The sequence below is a fragment of the Hibiscus syriacus genome, unplaced genomic scaffold (genome assembly GCF_006381635.1).
Source record: "Hibiscus syriacus cultivar Baekdansim isolate YM2019G1 unplaced genomic scaffold, ASM638163v2 tig00110482_pilon, whole genome shotgun sequence".
NCBI lineage: Eukaryota > Viridiplantae > Streptophyta > Magnoliopsida > Malvales > Malvaceae > Hibiscus > Hibiscus syriacus.
The window spans coordinates 2,329,926-2,346,928 of record NW_024062758.1 but is presented as its reverse complement, the minus strand read 5'-3'; the positions used below and the strand labels follow the sequence as shown (position 1 = coordinate 2,346,928).

The 17,003-nt window shown below is 35.2% G+C and overlaps 1 protein-coding gene and 1 long non-coding RNA gene across 2 annotated transcripts; one reads left to right on the top strand and one right to left on the bottom strand.

Annotated features, from left to right (window-relative positions):
* Positions 1-628: 628 nt before the first annotated feature.
* LOC120128932 lies at positions 629-3,691 on the top strand. The gene is made up of 6 exons (XR_005516676.1): positions 629-658; positions 911-957; positions 1,298-1,426; positions 1,535-1,619; positions 1,781-1,861; positions 3,567-3,691. It is a non-coding gene; the product is annotated as an uncharacterized LOC120128932 (long non-coding RNA).
* A 6,393-nt stretch (positions 3,692-10,084) lies between these two features.
* LOC120128928 lies at positions 10,085-16,589 on the bottom strand. The gene is given in 7 exon segments (XM_039146535.1): positions 10,085-10,374; positions 10,943-12,775; positions 12,778-14,718; positions 14,978-15,071; positions 15,158-15,216; positions 15,329-16,106; positions 16,516-16,589. Coding segments are annotated over 5 exon segments (4,650 nt in total). The 5' UTR covers positions 16,086-16,106; positions 16,516-16,589; the 3' UTR covers positions 10,085-10,374; positions 10,943-10,976.
* Between the last annotated feature and the right edge of the window lie 414 nt (positions 16,590-17,003).

The window sequence follows — 17,003 nt, the reverse complement described above, 5'->3', positions numbered from 1 at the left end:
ACTTCCGAGCTTGTTTGAGGTCGATCCCAAACCCTAAGGGTCTTGGGCTGGTTCAGGCCCATACCTGATTGGTTACCTGTTGGACCCACTAGACTCGAAATGGACCTAGAATTAACCAAAATAAAAATGATTAAATAAATAATTAAAACAAAAAACAAAAATAAATAGTAAATAAAAAAGAATAAAATAATATACTATATAATAAAAAAATGTTTTAAAGATATTTTCAAAACCATGTATTATATAATTTTCAAAATGTTTTCAAACTATATATTATATCTTTCAAAACCATTTTAAAACTATATTATATTTTTTTTAAAAAACTATATATTATATAGATTTCAAAATGGTTTTAAAATTATATATTATATTAGTTTTCAAAATGGTTTTAAAACTATATATTATATATGTTTTCTAAAATATTTTAAAAAATATATATTATATAGTTTTCAAAAGTATTTTTAAAAACTATATTATATACATTTTCAAAATATATTTTTAGAAATCATATATTATATACATATTTTTCAAAAACCATTTTGCGAACTATATGATATATATGTGTAGATATACATATGTATAAAATAAAATAAAATAAAATAAATATAGACAAAAATAAGTGCCTACACATCTACTTTAGTAAATTTTATGAGCTAAGGTTAATTTTATTCTCTCTCCCCCCCTTTTTATGAATATGGTTTGAGGCATGCAAATCAAAGTCATATTCCCTGTTCAACCTTACGGTATATTATAGATGAACTGTGATATAGATGCAATATAGTATTGTCGATATTTGAACCCATCCTTGCAGTGAAGTTTTTTAGACTCAACAATGAACAAACAATATTTTAGTGTTATCCTTTGATACATATTTAGCACGAACAACTGATATGTTTTTTCAACCATGCAGTGTTATCCTGGTGAAGATGATCTAGCCATTGAACGGGCAGTTCTTATGTAAGCTTGCTGAAGAACTGCTCACTTGGCCTATAATTTACTGTTCCTATTGTCACTGACTTTCTTGACATCACATCTCGAATCTTGTTTTACTCGAAGTCAAAATTCTATGGTCCATAAGATATTATGTCTTTCATTGTTCCCTTTGTACACTTGTAAACTGAAATTGACTATTAACACGCCATGTTCCATTTCCAACCTAAAATTGGATTTTTTTTTCTCTGAGAATTATAAATTTCCTTCTATGATAGGGAATAAACTGTTTTATTCTTTTCCGTTTTCTGTTCTGTTTAATAGCAATAGATTGTGTACAATAAAGAAAATGACTTCAACATTTTAGGTACTTGTCTATGGGTAATCTTCGAGATGCTAATTACCTTATGGATGAATTAAAGAGACTAGCGGATTCCCAGGAGCTTTATTTCCCCGAATCGGATTTGATTCAGTTTATCACTCTTCTCTTGCTAACGTAAGTTATTTTGCTTTTACTTTTGGTTAAAACCACCATATTCACTTTCCATGTTGGGTGAATTTAACATGGTCCGATTAATTGTTCGAAAGTCTCTTTTGTATGCAGGTTGGAAAGAGATGCCTTGCCTCTATTTAATATGTTGAGAGTGAATTACAAGTCTAGCATAGACAGAGAACCTGCATTCAGTGAGGTGGGCAATCAATTTTGTGAATTAGAATTCCTGTTATTCTGATTGTAATTTCCTCTCCGGTAAAACACATTTTCGACTTTATTTTGTGTATTGATATAATCATCTCTTTGGCGTATTGTAAAGCTTACTCGTATGATTCTAACGCAAACATGATTGTGCAGTTGCTAGATGAAATTGCTGAAAAGTTCTATGGCGTACAGCGGAGAAACCCCCTTCAAGGGATGTTTGGTGACTTATTCAAGGTGATTATCGACAAATCCTTAAAACTTTATGAATTGGATCATAAGATATTCCTGGCATAGAAAACCATATTAAATAAAAGAGAAACAAGCGTCAGTGACCGAAAATGCCTTATAATATACGATTTTGATCAACTTTTTTGGATTTGCCAAAATGACCAACAAAATCGCAATGCGAACTCTAATTCGCAACGCGATCTCCAATTTCTCAACTCAATTTCCAAAATCGCAACGCGATTCTCAAAAATCGCATTGCGATAGTACTGTTCACCGTTGCGATAGCACTGTTCACCGTTGCGATAGCACTGTTCATCGTTGTGATTTTACATTTCGCGTTGCGATAGTCTACAATGTCATTGCGATTTTCCATTTCACGTTGCGATAGTGTACAGTGTCGTTGCGATTCTCAAAAATCGCGTTGCGATAGCACTGTTCATCGTTGCGATAGCACTGTTCACCGTTGCGATAGTACTGTTCACCGTTGCGATAGTACTGTTCACCGTTGCGATAACACTGTTCACCGTTGCGATAGCACTGTTCACCGTATATATTTTGTTTTTCTCTTACAAAGATTATAATTTTATAAGTTATAAAATAAACAAATAAGATATACAAACTAATTGTATCACGTAAAAAACTTTACAAAGATTCATTGTAAATTGTTCTTGCAAGCAACTAATATTTTTATTTTCATCTTTGTAAAGTTTTTTACGTGATACATTTTTTAATATTTTGGCCTATATATAATAGGGGCTGCTAAAATAATGTTGATTGTACAATGAATCTTGATTTGGCAATTAGTTTTAGGGCAAACTATGTATTTAGTCACTCAATTTTTAAGTCTTACATGACATAAAACTTAACTCAATTTTTAAGTTAAAATTCGTATAAATCTGACTATTATATATATATATATATATATATATATTTATTAACTTAAATAAGAATATATTTGAAAACAAACAATGTAAAAAGTGGTATGATTTTAATTATTTCTAAATATATAAGAAAATATTATCACATAATCTACAATTAGATTTAATCAAATTTTTTATCTTAATTATAATTTCAATCAAAACTCAATTTAACAAACTTATTTAATATGATCAAATCGAAACTATAAATTTGGATCAGATTAGAATCCATTAGATGAGTCAAATGATCATTCCGATTATATTGTATGAAAATGAAATTTTTATATCATATTATATATTAAATAAAACTTAATATATGTTTTGAAATTTTAGAGTTTGAAGTTTGTATATCTTATTTGTTTATTTTATAACTTATAAAATTATAATCTTTGTAAGAGAAAAACAAAATATATACGGTGAACAGTGCTATCGCAAAGGTGAACAGTGCTATCGCAACGGTGAACAGTGCTATCGCAACGATGAACAGTGCTATCGCAACGCGATTTTTGAGAATCGCAACGACACTGTAGACTATCGCAACGCGAAATGTAAAATCGCAATGATGAACAGTGCTATCGCAATGGTGAACAGTACTATCGCAATGCGATTTTTGAGAATCGCGTTGCGATTTTGGAAATTGAGTTGAGAAATTTGAGATCGCGTTGCGAATTAGAGTTCGCATTGCGATTTTGTTGGTCATTTTGGCAAATCCAAAAAAAGTTGATCAAAATCGTATATTATAAGACATTTTCGGTCACTGAGGCGATTTTCTCTAAATAAAATCATCTCTGTAGATAATGTGCTGAGTAAGAACATGGCTGCAACCCGAGTTTGTCGGAATTTGTTGAAATCTGCGGGTGCTTTGACTGATCCAGACTGCTGATTTTCGTTACGTCTTTGGTTTGATGGCAAATTCCTTCTACAAAATACATTTGTAATATGTTTCCCATTGGCTGGGGGTCTGAGATTTATCCTTAAACCATGAAAAGTGGTAATTATTTCTTACCATTACTAAACATTGTACCAAATGCTGCCCCATTGTTACATTCCGAGCCTATATTATTCAGACTAGAGGAAGATTGTTAAGATATACATTCGACAAGGATGTCCTTTAAAAAAAATTGGATGAGTCAACCATAAATTTTAAGGTTAGTTTGAAGAATAGATTGTTTCGAGTTTGGTTTGTTCAACTTTTATAGTCGAGGCAAATTGGATTCAAGTTTATCAGATCTGACAAAATTGGCATGTCTAATTCCAATATTACATTGTTTCCATATTATCAGCAAATAACCATTACACATTGCAACGGGTGTCGAATGATTTTGAGTTAAAATGTCTTGACTAATTCTTTAATCTTATTTTTGGATTTGAATATTGTTTTTTTACTTTGAATAATTAAAAGATCTTATTTTGGTTTAACGAATGATGTTTACTATTAACTTTTTTATAATCTTCAACCGAGAAGGATGAAGATGAAGGATTTAACATCACTCCTTCTTCCATGGTAACTTCTTCCAAATTATTCAGTTGACATCAATTGCCTCAATCTGCTTGGTTAAAACATCCATTTGACTCTTGAAACTAGATGAGTTTTCCTTTTCATCACGATTAACTGCAATAATCTTTTCGTTTTGATGCCGATATATCTTTTCACCTATTTGGCTAACATGTTGCTTCCTCTTTGGCTGAATTTTACCTTTGTCACTGTCTGTTATCGAGACAAATTCGTTGCTTGATTCCCAAGATGGATCAGTTTCAGCCATGAAAGTTGTAGCAGTAGAGCTTTTAATGGTACCAGCTTTTTCTCCTTCAAGCTTTGCAGCACAATTAAGCTTGTTATCCCTGGAAAATTGGGTTCCATTCCTCTGAGAACCCAGTTTTTTCTCCTTTAAGGTTGCAGTTCTTGGTGATTGAAGCTTACTAGACCTTTCTCTATTTGGAGTGCCATAGAGATGATTGGTACCACTTCTAGTTTTAGAACTATTTTGCAAACCGGAATGGAACTTCACACCATTTAGAGCTAATTCCCTGGAATTTTCCTGTATCGTTCAACAGCAAGAATGTGATGTTCAAACTCAAAAAGAAACTTTCTCAATGAAATAAAACGAGACAAATCAATGAAGAAACCAACCACTTCAAAGAATCCGATCTTCGGTGACGGAAGTCGAAGGCCGGAAGGCTTTATTTCCCTTAAAAAAGTCGATGGTAGTTGATCATTCGAACAATTCTCAGTGTCTGAGCATTGAGAAGCATCAACATGATTCAAATAAGATGAGGACTCATAAGACCAACAACCAACGGAAGTCAAAAGTGAAGCGCTCGGTTTGGACTGTAAACTAGTTGGCTGAGACGTATCTATCAGTTTGCTTTTGTGTTGGGTTAAGGTTTTTGTAGGAGTCCAAGCATCTGAATCAGAAGAAGCCGAATCATTATTTCTTCTCAGAGAGCTTGGGGGTTTAACAATGGAAGGACTTTGACCACAAACCGATCCTGAAAGATCTTTAGAGACAATGAGGGAACGTGAAGAAGATGGTTCTTCAGATGGTGTACCACGGTCACCGACACAAGGTTTCTTTGACCTGTTTTGTCCTATAATCGTCAACAAAAAGAATTTTTATGTCAAGCAGAAACGGAATATAATTGCTGTGTGAGTAAACCAAAATTTTACGACAGATTTACCAGATAGAGCTTTTCTGATTTTATAGTTCACTTTCATTTGGTTTGCGCTGATTGAAGCCCTTTTGGCTGCACCAGATGAGAAAGGATTGGCCTCGTCATATGCCTTGGACAGCTTAAGGGAAGAGGATGGTTCATGTTCTCCAGCTCGAGTACCATGCTTTGTTTTTTTAACCATAAGCAGAGAACCACAAATTACAAAATAAGAGAAAAATAACACAAAAACTGTATGAATAGAAAGAATGTGTCTACCAAATGTATGAACTGAAGTGCACATATGAAGTACTATGTAACTATGTTACTCTGATTTTCATGAACTACATTTGTTTGATACATGTGTAGATGTGCGAAATGGGATACGCTTCAAATAAATGGAAATCTTGAAAAAAAACTGAGCATATTCGTGTTCGGCACGTGCCCATATCTGACACTTGTATACAAGAGACAGAATAATGTAACTGCAAAGTCTGTACCAGTAAGATGAATTCAACATACCTGTGCTTTTGAGGGATTGATGGCTTCTTTTGCTGTCTTTCCCACTGCATCTGCATTAGATTTTGGCCTTCTGGAAGCTGAAAAGGGTTTAGCCTGAAATTTTTAAAAAGAATTGAGTCCCAAAAGGACATAAATAGTGTCCGTTTTAACCCCAAGAATAAATAAAAAAACTACAAACCCTGGTTGAAGTAGTATCCAGCCGTTTTGAAACTGCAAAGAAGTAGACTTGATTAGCATAAGGAAAAGGAAAAGCCAAGAACCAATTCATGTTGTAAAACAATCATATGAACTACATGCCATTATTTATTAACTAGAACCGTTTAATTTTGGGCTTGCTAATCCTAACTAAGCCTATTGACCCTCCAAATACATGAAAAAACATGTCTGAAGTATACTCAATTCCGACACTCGAACCTGATTCATGTAACATAGTTAACTAGAATAGAGAAAGAAAGAGACTGAGATATATAAACCTGAAAACAATACAGGAATGATTTGACTCCATCAAATTCCGACTGAAGATGGTTCATAGAAGTAGATACTTACAATGGGGATTTGGAGTGTCTGTTTGACTTTGAAGTTTGCAACTGGAATTCACAAAATTGGATGATTTGCTTGATTTTTCCATAGATGCTCTCATATCATCAAAAAGATCAATCTCAAGACTGGACAAGGAGTAATCACTATCCAATGTGGAGTTTGATTCAGTAGATTTCCAAAACTCTTGTTCAACTCCCGGAAGTATATGCGTTACTGTTTCAGACTTCCTATTGTTTACCAATGACAACTCTTCTGGATTCAATACCCCTAAGCATTGAAAGACAGAAAAAGGAGTGGAAAGTAATTATGAAATCTGAAATATATATATAATGAGGAAAATTTGCTTGAACATAAAACCCGAGCTTAGCCAGTTGGCTCATGTAGTGACACTGACACCTTAAAGAAGTGGCTTTCAATCGTTGTGAATTCGAATCTCAACATTTTTGAATTGTTATTCTTTTTGGAGTCCAAGGGCTCATTTATACAAAATAATTGCTACAAGTTTAAAAAAGCACACTGGCGAAAAAGGCAGCATCCCAAGCTAAACTTCTCCGGGCAATGCACTCACCAATTCTACTTGCTGCCATGGATTCAGAAGGTAAACCACAAGGTTCCTTGTGTCCCTTATCCCCAGGAATAATATTCAAGGTCTCAAACAACTCTTCGGGATTCAAAACTCCTAAGAACATGAACAAATTTTCGTGACAATAAAACAAATGACCCTGAAAGCCAAATGGCCTTAACAATGATGTTAAAATTGCTTGGAAATTTTATCAGTCATTTTGAAAACTTAAAAACCAACCTGGACTTGTGAAAAAGGCACTGTCCCAAGCAAAACTCTTGCGAAGATCATACTTGAACTCGAATTCATCAGTATTTTGTTCTTCTTCCTTTTGCCTTGGTTCATCTTTTGTCTGTTCCTTGAAACATCTGCTGAGTCAATAATATCCCATGAAGAAATTGATTTAGTCAATGAATATATAGTAAGAAAGGGAAAGAACAATCAGATATTTAGATCAAAGCCTAAAATCAGTCCAAATTTAATGGTTTAAAGTTAAATTTTCATAATAACTTGATCAATTCAATCCTGATATCATTTCCTGTAATGGAATTTGACTGAACTTGGCGGTCATCAATATATTGTTAAATTACAATATGAAATGTTTCCAAACATAAAGATCTGTTCTTGCAGAAAAATAGTATAAATCAAGCCTTTCAAAACCAAGAAAGAAACAAAGAATTCAAATGTGTTCAACTTTCCTATGTTTTTCTCAACATCCAAACAAAGAAAATAATAAAAACCGAAATTGAATAAATTACCAGGGGATTGAAATTCGTGCAAAATGTTTCTTTTGGATGACATTTTCTTCTACAAATTACTCTTTTTGTTTAGTTTTCTTGCATTTTAGTTGAAGGCATATAAAGAAACCAACAGAGTGAGACAGAAGAGAGAGGAAGAGAGGGAAAAGAGAACAACTTTTTTAAAATTTCATTTGTAATTATTGCTAATTAATTTGATTAGTGGACCGCATGTTTTGTGCATGAATTAAGATAGGAAGATTCTAATTTCTGTCTTAAAATGGGAATATAATAGTCCCCAAAACAACCAAGTTCTTACATTCAAACGCAAATGTCGGTTTGACACGTCTATAATAACTACTAAATTCAAATATTTTAAAACTAACAAAACAAATTAATATTTTTTTTAAATATATTACATGTTAGGAAACTAATATATTTCCTTGAACTTTAAGGCATATTATTTTTTTTAAAAAAATTGAGATTTGAATGATAAAATTATGCTTTTATGTTTTACCCATTACATCTTTAAAACTATATATAATACGTTCAAAATGATTAAATAGTGAATAAAAAATAATGCTCAAATATCAATAAAAATTAGTTCAAATGGTAAACAGTTTGATATCACTTAAGCAATATCTCAACTTCCAGTCCTTCTATACGTAGAAAATCCATCTTTGGGAGACTTACCCACCAAACCTAGGCATCCAACCCAGGTCCATCCAAATTAGCCAAAGTGAAACCTTAAAATCAGAGAACAACAAAAAAAAATAATGCTCGAATTAATATAAATGTAAATGGTTCTAAGAAAAAAAAATATTATCTTAAAACATTTTTATCATGATCTCACATGAAAAAGTACAAAATTTGAAAGTCGTTTATAAGTTGGGGATGCTTACATATAGTTTAAAAAGCTATTTTAACTAAAAGAGATAGTTTAAGGACATTATTTTTAATAAAATAAAGAAAGTGAATAAGCCAAAATAATGACTAGGGCTGGCAATAGATCGGAGATGGGTCGGGTGGAGCTTCATCCGCCCCATCACCTGCGATCCAAATCTCCATCCGCACCATCCATCACCCACAAAAAAATTCATCTATATCCGCTCCATCCATCATCCGCGGGTGGAGCGGATGAGAAATGGATGATACTATGAGCAAAACCTATTTTTACATCCTAAGCTCAAATTCTTCTAACATTCATAGAAACCAAACATTGATACTCAAACATTCATAGAAACCAAAACATGAACAATAAATTTTTATCAAATTCAAACAAAAACAAAATGGAACACAGTTTATATAGTCTTGTGCACTATGTTTGTGATACATTTTTCAAGTGAATAGATGCATCATGTATAGTCTTGTACACCAAATATAATCTTCAAATCTTCATCAACAAACTATCACTTCTCAAAAACCCTCTCCATCCTAGTATCAATAGGGATAAACCAATATTAAAAAATTAGATATATTTTCAATGGGATAAAAGTCAGAATTAAGAGAATAAGAATATTTACTATCACCCGTTTATTTTTTTAATATATATATATCTAATATATCTAATATAATATATATATATATATATATATATATATATATATATATATTAATAGGTGGATGGATACTGCGGGTGATGGGTCAAAAAAATTTCATCCATATCCGACCCAACTCATCACCCGCCAATCATCCGTTTCACAGCAAGTTTTCATCTATTTATTCGGGACGGGTGAATAATTCACTCACCCATGGATAATTGTCAACCCTAATAATGACTGCTCAAAACTTACATTTATCAAAATGTTTTCTTTATTTTAAACATTTATATATATATATATATATATATATATATAATAATAGGTGGATGGATACTGCGGGTGATGGGTCAAAAAATTTTCATCCATATCGACCAACTCATCACCCGCCAATCACGTTTCACAGCAAGTTTTCATCTATTTTCGGACGGGTGAATAATTCACTCACCCATGGATAATTGTCAACCCTAATAATGACTGCTCAAAACTTACATTTATCAAAATGTTTTCTTTATTTTAAACATTTTCTTATCAAAATGTAAATATATTAAAAGGGGGTCATTAGAAAAAGATTTTATATTGAATTATGGGTTAATATAACTAATTCTTTATTAGACTTCTACTTCGCTATCCCCCATACACCATGTTTTAGAATGAGAAATTTTAACTAAACATTATGCCAGCCTCACTAATCATAGCAATATCTTCTCATGCTATGAGGAACCAAAGGATAAGCTGGTTCTGCAGAAATGTCACATAATGACTGAAAATCAGAAAACTCGTCACCATTGGCATCCGTCAATAAAGCGGGCATGAATAATAGATACGGCAGCTATGATTCTACAATGCGGTCTCCTAGTCCTAAAGGATGGCATCCATGAAAAGGTCAAATCATCTAAAATGATATTACATTACACTAGTCCGAGCATGCGTGCAGCTTATAGCATAATTCAAGAGAAAAAACGAATCCGAGCTCAAGGGCCATCCGTTGCCTTCTTCAAGTTGAATCAAAAGCCTACCAGGGCGACACCTGAACCTGAGGATGTGTTCTCCCCTATATAGATTGCATCAAAAGAATCGAGAATAAGATTTGACCACAGAAGGCAATATTATCACAGCTATAAACAAAATAGAAGAATTTGTATTACAAAACATCAGTCATTATGCATGACTGGTAGTTCATTTATCCAACTTCAGGCCACCAGAAAACTGAACAATCTACATTTTTATAGTCCCATGATGCATCAATCATACAGCTTTATGCACCTTAAAAATGAGATGGATTCAAGAAGATGAACTCGTATAAATCATCAACTCCGACCTCAGGTTAAACTATTCACAAGAGGTAATAATTAAAGCATTTATCACCACCCCAATTAGCATGGAGATCTAAATTTTGGGCTCCTAAAATGTAAAATAACAGCTGCTCCTACTTCTGTCATTTGCAGTTAGTGATGCCGTAGATAGTAATATAGATTCAGTTATTTCATATCGTATACCTCTTATCTACCTGTAAATAGCAAAACCATTAGCCATACTTGTCCACTTAATTTTGTGCAAAAACCGTCACTATTCTAACATCATCAAGTTAAAAACTTTCATACAGATAAGAAAATTAATACCTGAAATTTCAAAGTAATTTTGACAGCAGAGAAACTAAGTTGAATGATCCTTTCTTCCAGCCACTTTAGGTGGAGACGTCTCCATTTCAGTAGTTGTAGAAACGGTTGATGTTTCCTCGGCATTAGTTGTGAGAACAGTTGAAGCTTCCTCACTCAAGGTTGCCGGGATAGTCAAAGTTCCCTCAGGCAAGGTCATAGGAATAGTTGAAGATTCTTCACCCAAGGTTGTGGGACCGGCTGGAGTTTCATCACCCATGGTTGCGGGATTTGTTGGAGTCTCCTCGTCCAATTTTGTGGTAGTTGGATTTTCCTCAGCCAAAGTTTTCGGAATAGCCGGTGTTTCCTCGTGTGAAGTTGCAGGAACAGTTGCAATATCCTTGCCCAAGATTACAGGAATGGCCATGGTTTCCTCAACCACGGTCGGAGTGGTCAGAGTTTCCGGACCCAAGGGTATGGGAATGGTAGGAGTTTCTTCGCTGGAAGTTGGAGGAATTGTAGGAGTTTCTCCACTTGAGGTTGTAGTAGTAGTAGGAGTTTCTCCACTTGAGGTGGGAGGAATTGTAGGAGTTTCTCCACTTGAGGTTTCAGGAATGGCTGAAGTTTCTTCGCCTAAGGTTCTTGGAATATTAGGGGTTTCTTCTGCCAAGGAAATGGCTGGAGTTTCTTTGCTCCTGGGAATACTATGGGTTTCTTCTGTCAGGGTAATGGCCGGTGTTTTTTCATCCAAGGTTCTGTGAATACTAGGGGTTTCTTCTGCCAGGGGAATAGTTGGCGCGTCTTCGGCCATGGTTCTGGGAATACTAGGGGTTGCTTCGGCCAAGGGAATAACAGGAGTTTCTTCACCCAAGGTTGTGGGAATACTAAGGGTTTCTTCTGCCACAGAAATGGCTGGAGTTTCTTCTCCCAAGGATCTGGGAAGACTAGGGGTTTCTTCAGCCAAGGAAATAACTCGAGTTTCTTCACCTGAGGTTCTGGGAGTAGTATGGATTTCTTCTGCCAAGGTCACAGGATTGGTACTAGTTTCTTCACCAAATGTTGTGGGAATGGTTGAAGTTTCTTGACCTCTGGTAACAAAGCATGAATTTTCTCCACCCAAGCTTACATTAACTGCTGAAGTTTCCTCGCCCAAGTTTGTGGTGATGGTCGAAGTTTCTTGGCTCACGGTTGCGGAGAAGGGATAAGCTTCCTCAAACGTTGAAACAACTGTTGAGGTTCGCTCACTAATGGTTGTGACAACTGTTGAAAATTGTTCGCCTACAGTTGTAACCATAAAAGTTTGGTCACCAATAGTTCTAGAAACATCCATTGCTCCCTCATACATGCTTGTGGCAATGGGCAATGTATCCTCAAACATGCTTGTGGAAATGGACATTGTCTCCTCATACATGCTTGTGGCAACGCCTGAAGAACCCTCACCAAAGGATGCGTGAAGTTCCTCATGGAAAGTTGTAACAATGGGTAAAGTTTCCTCACCGAGGGTTGAAACCATGAATGAAGCTTCCTCACCTAGACTTGGGGGAAAGTGAGAAGTTTCCTCGCCCAGGGTTGATACAACAAGAGCATGGTCCGCACATAGGGATGAAGACATAAGTATATTCTCTTCAGCTAGGGTCGGAGCATACAATGAAGCTTTGAATGATTCAGATATAGTGTAGTTGAGTTGATAATTTACAGCCACTGGCCCAAAGATGTTGAACTTTCCAGCACTATTGTAGGCAACTTCAGCATCAGACGATCTTCTAAAAACAACTCTTGCACGGCTGGTTTCGCGATCAACTTCTGTTTCAGATTCCTTTAGTGGTCCAAAGTGCTTGAACATCTTATTTAGCTTTGTTTTGAAGGGACAGAATTAATCTCAGTGAAGTTCATAACAAGTTCTGCTGGAGCCCTCTCATTAACATAGCCAGGGGGTTTCCGAGTTGTCAGATCATGATTACCATCAGAATACCGTTTTCGAGACTTACGGCCTTTTTGAAGTGGCTTCTCTAATTGAGCAGGCACTATTTGATATTGTTCCTTTCCATTTCCATGGGGTGGTTGCTCTTCAGAACCATTTTGAACTATTCTGTCAGTCCAATAAGTGTCATTCATGTCATCGAACTCGAAAGTTTCTGGAGAACCAAAAATAGAATTGGGGGATTTCTTCCTTTTGTCACTTACTTTTTCCACAGCATGTTGATCCACAACAATTGAATCTCTGAAATTAGAGAAGAAGTTGACAATTAAACTAAAAGAACTTTTCATTGGATCGCATGCTGCCTGGTGAAGTTGTGATAACAACTCCTCTAGTGATGAGTAATCTGCCATAAAACTCATCATCTTTTGCAGCGCATCCTCAAAATTCTCAATGGGAACATCAATTCCATCAGCAGCAGGATATACATTGCCTCCATCAAACTTCTGTAACTTATCACCACTGGACTTCAGAATCGATGGAGATCCTGTCATTTGACTCGCAGCTCTACGGATACATTCACCAATTTTAAAGGAAGGCCTTGGGAAATGAGGTGGAGTTTGAGACACCTTGGCAAGAGAAATTGTCTTCTTCCCGTCTTGCATTGAGTCCTCAAAGGAATCAACAGTTTTTATTTTCTTGCCAAAAGATGATGAAGGGAGCTTATTAACCATCCCATCAGGCCCATTTTCAGCATCAGGAGAATCAAATGTCTCATCCATCAGTTCAGTCAAGCTTCTTTCCCTTTTACTAGGATACAACCCATCCTTCAGATTATGCTTACGCTTAAGGTAATAGTTTCTCTTAGTTTTTGAAGCTTCTTCGCCACTGAAAATTTGCTCACCGTCGGTATCCATAGGTGTACAATGCTCAATTACCTCACCGAAGTGCATTTTGTCTTCAGAATGTGAGTTGTTTGTTTCATTTTCACTTAAATCTCCACAGGATTGGAATTCGGGCAACTGATGATAACCTTTTAAACGATAGAAAGCCAACAATTGAGCTTTAGCAATCACAAGATCGAGTCGATCACCTCCAGCTGCAGGAGACTCTGCTAATACCTTCATATAGCCAACTAATTTATCAGGTTTGAAAGAACTAGCACTCAAAGACTTATCAACAACATCTCTTATGCTTGATTCTTGTCGAACACCTGCATTCTCAACTTTTTGGAATTTTATCCCGTCATAAACATCCTGTTGTATGCAAGAGCACGCCAAACCTAGCTCTGTCCGTCTAGACACTTCTTCCAAAGCACAATCAACTGCATTGTGGAATGATTCTGAATTACTCTGTTTTTCAATCTGAGAGAAATGTGGTCGAAATGGCTTCAAAACAGAAGCTTCATTCCAAGCAAATGTCCGATCAAAGTAGGCTACCAGAAAGGTATCCTTCTTATGATACTTAACCGCCTTCTCAGAAGCATCTGATGTATCAAAGATCTGCCCTGGCCACCATGGATGGCTCCTCACCTTTCCCCAGACTAAATCAGAAACAGACAATTCACCTTCTTCCTCTAGCTGCAGCTGGTACCTCGCTTGATGCACCTTTATTGTACTCGCAGACCTTAGAAGCATTCGTTTAACAGACTTTTCATCGAATTCTGTTGGCTGTTCAGGATCAGAATCATGTTCTTCAACTTCCATTTCTTGCAATTGGTCTAAACCATCATGTTCATCACTAGTTACTTGTTCTTCACCATTCATATCTTGTGCTGCACATGAATCATCCTTAGAAGCTGCATTCTCAGCTAGTGGATTTTCATTTCCCAAAGAATGTGAGGAATGTACTTGGTTCAAAACATTGTTATCAGCTTTTGAGGCTTCATGATTAATGTCTCTATCAGCATCAAAACCAACATTTTTTGAATCAGAAATCTGCTTTTCAGCATCCGTTGCAGGCCCAATACTTAAATCAACTTCCTCTGCTCCATCAATGACTGTCACAGCCTTTAAGCTCTGGTCATTTCCTGAGCAAGATAAAATTTGTTCAGATCAGCATTTTTGTAACCATATATATATATATCAAATTAAGAAAGAATACATGATTGACTCTAGCAAAATCGACTCTAGCAACTTTACCTGCATGATTTTCAGAGCTATTATAAGGAATATCAACTTCCATATGCCTTTGTTCATAATCAGCACCTTGCTTTGTTTCCATGTTTGCATTATCCTGCAAAAGAGAGCGGAAAAAAAAACTCAAGCTGGGTTTCCACACTAGTATCATTAACCACCGGCAGAATCAAAATTTTGAAGTACCTTCTCATCCAACCCACATTCAACAACCAATTCAGTTGATTGACATGAATAAACCGCATCTGCATGGATATTGTAGAATATTTTTCAGTGTTATCCACCTCCTCTCAAAACATCATTTCCCTCCTTCAACTTGAAATTTCAAATTATGACCGAAAGAACTAATTTTTATACCTTTTGCACCAGAATAGGGAACATCTTCTACGGTAATCTTTGTCTTCACATCCGACGACTTGGCATCTACACCAACATCAGCAGCTTCCTTCCTTGTGTCGGATATAGCTTCACAAGAACCATCCAGAGTATTCAAATTGTCCCCACCGATCATCATTGCAGCTTCCTCGACAACTTCAGTTTGAACCATTGAACCTTTGGACGCAACGGATGAACATTCAACAGCTTTCTGTTTTCCATGATTTAAGTCATTACCATCTGATTCATAAACCTTTTGTGCCTCCAAAGTTTGATTTGCATCTCCCCCACTTTCATCCGTTCCATTAGTATGTTCCATTTTCTCACCATCTTCAGCCTCAGCACCACTTACCTTATTACCGGCCTCAGCTTCATAAACAGAAACCTCATTTCTTGAACCCAAATCACCAGCTTTGTCACCTTCACTATCCAAGTTTCGCAGATTACCCTCCATACAAACTTCGCCAGAGTCACCATGACCATGAACCGCTTCATAATTCGAATCGGTCCCAATAATACCTCCATCTCTCCCATCAGTAGTACAAATACCATCTACATAAACATGAGAACCCAAAACTTCCACCATTATGTCATCTCCATTACTAGGACCCTCTTCCCCTCCTTCATCCATTGGAATTTGACCCTCGCAAACCATAGTCTCAACAACAGTTTCACTAGCAGTTAACGAAGATTCTGTAGCAACACTCACAGAATCGTCTTTCTCTTTTGTCTCATCCATTTAATAACCGACCCGAGGATTCTTCAAAATCATTCCAAAATTGAAATTAAAAAAAAATGACAAGAGACTGACATAGCATTTTTATACCATATATAAAATTTCAGAGATGAAACAAAATAGAGGGAGAAATTAAGCTACAGACTGAGCTACAGTTCACTAACAACAACTAAAAACTCTGTAGCATTACTAACTGAACTACCCTTCTCTTTAGCTTTATCCATAAAATAACTAATCTGGATATTTCTCAAAATCAAGAAAAAAATGCTCAAATAATGAAAATTTCCCAAAAAAAAACGAAATGAAAAAAATAAAATAGTAATCGATAAACCCCAACAACAAAAGATAAAAAATGAAGGAAAAATATGCTCCAAAAGATGAAATTCATCAAAATTACAAAGAAAAGATAAAAAGGCGAAAAATTTATGTTTACCTTCGATAGATCTCGCGATGGGGGGCTCAACAAAAGGAGGCTTTGAGGGTTAGGGGTTTAGAAAGAGAAAATCGGCAAACAGATAAAAAAAAAAAATAGTATATATTTTCAGAGTTCTCTAAAGAGATCCAAGGACAGTATACATGTCACCACAACTGTTATCGTTGCACGTGGCATGTTTCCATTGGCTTTTCTGGGGACTTGGTGACATTACATTTTTTCCTTCGAATAAAAAGGCATTTTTATGGGCTCTTAACAAAAAAAAAATATCGAAAGAATGAGAAGATTACGATAAACTTAATATTTGTCCTACCAAAATGTTAATGTATTTATTTAAAAAGTTTTTTTTACAATTATTATAGTTATCAAAAAAGTTTGTGAAGTTTATCAAAGATGATTTTTTTAAACTTCAATTTTTATTATAAATACTTTAAATTATCTAATATTTTTTACCATCTTATCAAAAAAATTATAATTATAAAAAACAT